This window comes from Anneissia japonica, unplaced genomic scaffold (genome assembly GCF_011630105.1).
Source record: "Anneissia japonica isolate Jap-2015-1 unplaced genomic scaffold, ASM1163010v1 scaffold10507_len7529_cov109, whole genome shotgun sequence".
NCBI classification, from domain to species: Eukaryota; Metazoa; Echinodermata; class Crinoidea; order Comatulida; family Comatulidae; genus Anneissia; species Anneissia japonica.
Genome location: NW_022703352.1, coordinates 3,223 through 7,524, shown reverse-complemented (window position 1 = coordinate 7,524; position 4,302 = coordinate 3,223). Strand labels below are relative to the sequence as shown.

The window sequence follows — 4,302 nt, the reverse complement described above, 5'->3', positions numbered from 1 at the left end:
TTAACACTTCTTGCCCTAAACATGACTTTAATTATAGCTACAGAGCAGTGTGGATCTCGACTCGTGCCGTGTGTGTGCAAGTTTTGTTTATTTTAATCGAAAATAGAGGGCGTAAATCAAGTTAAATGAATTGCATTTTATTCGGTTAGCTATAAACATTCTATACTTTCACAAATTTCTTTCATTTGTTATTAAATTACTAACAACAACATTTTTACTTCCCTGTAACATCTTTTGATGTGTAATATTCTTTATTTAATATTTTACTTTCTTTAATATTTTTGATGTGTTTTAAACTTTTGAACTTTTTTATATCCTTTAATGCCTTTTAACGTTACATATTTAATGCTCGAGTCCTTATTAATTTAGTTAAGTTCTCTTTTATATTTATATTCATGCTTTCAAATCTATATTTCCCTTTTTATGAGCTTTCTGATGTATTTTCTAATCTAAGTATTGTTTTTGAATTAAAATTGTTTTGTAGAAATGTTTGTGTTGTTCGTCCAAAAACTATGTTTTTAGTGAAAATGCATTTATTTTAAATAATAATAATAATAATAATAATAATAATAATAATAATAATAATCATAAATAATAATAATGATCATGAATGAATGTACAGCATTGAAACACAAGCCTTATTACACAGAACAGAGTACTGATTGTGAGTAGGCCTATACGATACCTTCGCATTTATAAATACAGTACTGAGTCTCTAAAGTGTTACAGTAGGCCTACGTTTGATTTTGTTTAGGAAGATTATTGTAACCTACAACGGTCCGGGTCGCCACATGTTTGAACGTTAATTACTATGTAAATTTGTCTTAAATTGTCTAAAAAGTGCTCAGATCAATCAATCAGTCAGTAAATCGTTCCATTTGGCGGCATTCCAACAGTCGTTGCTAGTGGTGCCGTTCCAAACAAAAAAAAAAAAAAAAAAAAAAAAAAAAAAAAACGATTATTAAAAAAAGAAAATGCGTCTTGAATAGTGACTTAGAACTGACAAGTAAAGGTGATTGTTTAATGTTCAAAGGAAGTTTTTTCCAGAGCCTTGGTCCTGGTAGGCCTAATATAAAAAAGACCTATCATGAAAGTTCGTCAAAGGAAAAAACAACTCTGCTGATTGATTAATTGAAATGATAACTTTATTAGTTTCTTTAATAATAGTTTGTGATTTGTTAGTAACAAAAAATAGGCCTATGTGTACGAGTATCTGCCAAAATATTGTTGAAGAATTTAAAATTTACAGATATTGATTATCCTGTGAATGTGGAGACTTTATAAGAGATAGTTTAACTTCAATTATATTACATTTCTATGAAAGCTCATTTAATTGACGTTGCAGAAACAGTACCTGAATAGGCCTCCATTTGAAGTGTCAATAAAATTGACAACTGGCCAATCAGAACAGGGAAAGAAACATGGGCTTGCGATCCTCAAAAAAAAAAAAAAGTATTGTCCCACCATGGACCTATGTCCCACAAACGCACTTCTTGTTTCGTACGTTTACGCCGTCGTTTTGTTGTGCGACCCCAACAATACTGAAGAGACGGGGCTTATCTAAAATGTTCATTGCTAATTTTGTATTGTTAAACTTTACTTGAAACTGGCAGTACTAGTACGGTAGGGCTCAAATAACAAGTCTTGTGGATGGTATCATTTGCATTATTTAATTTTATTTACCAAATAACATGTTATAGGCTCATTCCACTCACCGTCGCACACTCACACACACACGTCCATCCATGAGAGCAATATTACAGTGTACATCAATGGCATTTTGGTCATTATGCAGATGCAACACTTATTAATATTACGTGAAGACGGTAGTAAGAATACTTCATCAAGCTTGGCACATTAGTGGAGTAATTATTGAAAATTGGCTCAGTTTAAAGTTCAAAGTGTATCTCCGTAAAATTCACAGAGGCACTCTCACAAATATCGTGTTGTCATTTTAGTCTTTTTATTTATTAAATCAGCAAACACATAACGGCCATGGATATGCCACAGAAGTTGTTTGGCAATGCCATTTCAAAGTCAATGGTTGTAAGTTGAAATCTCAAGTTGAAAGTTTCATAGCAAAAATGAAGTCCTTTTCCAGTCAGTTATTATAGTTCTAAAAATGTTGTTTGGCAATATGTTTCAAAGTTATTGGTTGTTATTTCAAACAGTCTCTCAGGTCGAAAGCTTTTTACATATTTTAAACGAAGTTTCATTTTTTCCAACAAGCAAGCAAAGTTGTTTGACAATGACATTTCAAAGTCATTAGTGTTGTTAATAACAATAATTAATGATAAAACAAAGTACATTTGTAAAGTTTCTAAATAGCGAAAATATTGTCCATTTTCCAATCAGCAAACACAATAATGGCCTAATAGTTGAAAGTTTCTCAATAGCGAAAATAAAGTCCATTTTCCCATCAACGAACACATAATGCCCTAACCTCTTCATCTGATGTAGGCTTACAAAAGTTGTTTGGCAATGAAATTTGAAAGTAATTGGTTGGTTGAAAGTTAAAACAGTCTCAAGTTGAAAGTTTCTCAACATCATTAAAGTCCTTTCTTCCAATCAGCAAACAAAATGGCATAATCTCTTCATTTGCGCTAAGCCTGCAAAAAGGCATTTGTTTCAAAGTCAATTGTTGTATGTTGAAAGTCTGAATTTGAAAGTTCGACAGTTTCTCAATAGCGAAAATAAAGTCATTTTTAATCAAAACAAACACATAACGGTCTTACTAAATTGATTTGTCTGCTATACAGTAGGTTTAGAAAATATATTTGGCAATGATGTTTCAAAGTCATTTGTTAGTTGAAACAGCCTCTCAGGTTGAAACTTTTTAAATTTTCAAAGCAAGGTTTTCTACATCTGCCATAGGCCTAAAATGTTAGCCAATGACATTTCAAAGTTGATACAGGCTCAGGTTGAATGTTTCTCAAGTTGTAAAGTTTTTTTTTGTTATTTTGTGTGGTTTTTTTGCAGTCAAAACTCATTGCGTAATTAAACTCTTCATCTGCTATAGGTTTACAAAAGTTGTTTGTTAATGACGTTTCAAATTTACTGGTTTTAAGTCGAAGAAGCAGTTTGAAGGTTTCTCAGTTCGCAAAGCTAAGTTCTTCTGATATTGTAGCTGTTGAGCGTTCGTTTCCAAGTTCTGGTGGTTCAATGACATCCAAAGGTATAAAAACAAAAAAAAAATCCGTATTGCTCTTTTACGCAAAATGAAAAAGATCCCCGAGCGGCAGTATACATTTCTGTTCTTGCCGTTTGTAAGTGTATATACTTCGTTATTCGCCAACTGTCGTATCCATCTGCAGTAGGCCTTCTCAAAGATAGAAAGTTTAAAACGTTGGCCAATTCTCTGAAAGACCTCATTATTTTTTATGTCTTCTTGTTTAGTTGCTTATACGGTTGTGCTGTGGAACAGCTTCTGTCTGGTGATCATTCAGTTGTCTGCAAAAATGACATAACCGTGCTTGATTTAATTTGTTTTTCATACACACGTTTCGGTCTAAGTATGAGGTACTTTTAAATTAATTACATTACAATACATGTAATAATAGTAAAATTATTTACTAAACTGTGATTTATTTATTCATTAGTACATAATACTATGTAGTACGAAATACCTCCAGTTAAAATCCATGAGAATGCAATAATTTGACATCTAAATACATCTATACAAATAAAGTTGATTAGGCCTACTTACTTTAATATTTAAAAGACGATGATTGCTGGTGATGATTCCGATCCGTTAAAAAGGTTTGTCGGGAAATTGTCTGTATTATAGGGGAGCATATACAAATCAACAGTCTGGGGCTCGTTGATGACGACGATACAGAAATCCCCTGCTGGCTGCAGTCCGATGTGGGCTTGGCTATGCCGCTACTAGGAACAGAAGAAGGGCGATAAAACTAGCTGCATATTCTTCTATTACATAATATTAATATTGCACTTAACCTCAAATAATAATTGTGGCCAATTACCAGAATAATGTTGTATCAAAGACAAACTTGCGTCTACGGGGGTCCTTGCTAACGGTATTAAGGCGTATTAATGACTATATTTAATATAAACGGTTTGGCATTTCATACCTACAGTACAACTACGGGCGACTTCAAACGTGAACTTCACCAACTACCATGATGAACTTCTTGAGTATTCAACGCTCACTGTACATAGCACCTGTCGGTAAAACACAAAATCGTTTGTGGAAATACAGGTGTAAAAACCTGGATACGTATGCGTGCTGACTTGCATGAAGGTCTACCATAATTTGTATGTATTTCATACCTACAATACATA

The 4,302-nt window shown here is 32.8% G+C and overlaps 1 protein-coding gene and 1 long non-coding RNA gene across 2 annotated transcripts in view; both read right to left on the bottom strand.

The window, feature by feature from the left end:
- Positions 1–2,968: 2,968 nt before the first annotated feature.
- On the bottom strand, positions 2,969–4,117 carry LOC117104386. Its single transcript, XR_004444735.1, has 2 exons — positions 3,707–4,117; positions 2,969–3,450 (listed from the first exon to the last, which is right to left on the bottom strand). It is a non-coding gene; the product is annotated as an uncharacterized LOC117104386 (long non-coding RNA).
- A 42-nt stretch (positions 4,118–4,159) lies between these two features.
- Positions 4,160–4,302, bottom strand: part of LOC117104387 (sodium- and chloride-dependent neutral and basic amino acid transporter B(0+)-like) — a gene marked incomplete at its 5' end in the record, with an annotated part of 2,479 nt that continues 2,336 nt past the window's right edge. Inside the window, one exon of the mRNA XM_033245209.1 lies at positions 4,160–4,182. Coding sequence (XP_033101100.1) covers positions 4,160–4,182 — 23 coding nt within the window. The remainder of the gene's footprint in view (positions 4,183–4,302) is intronic.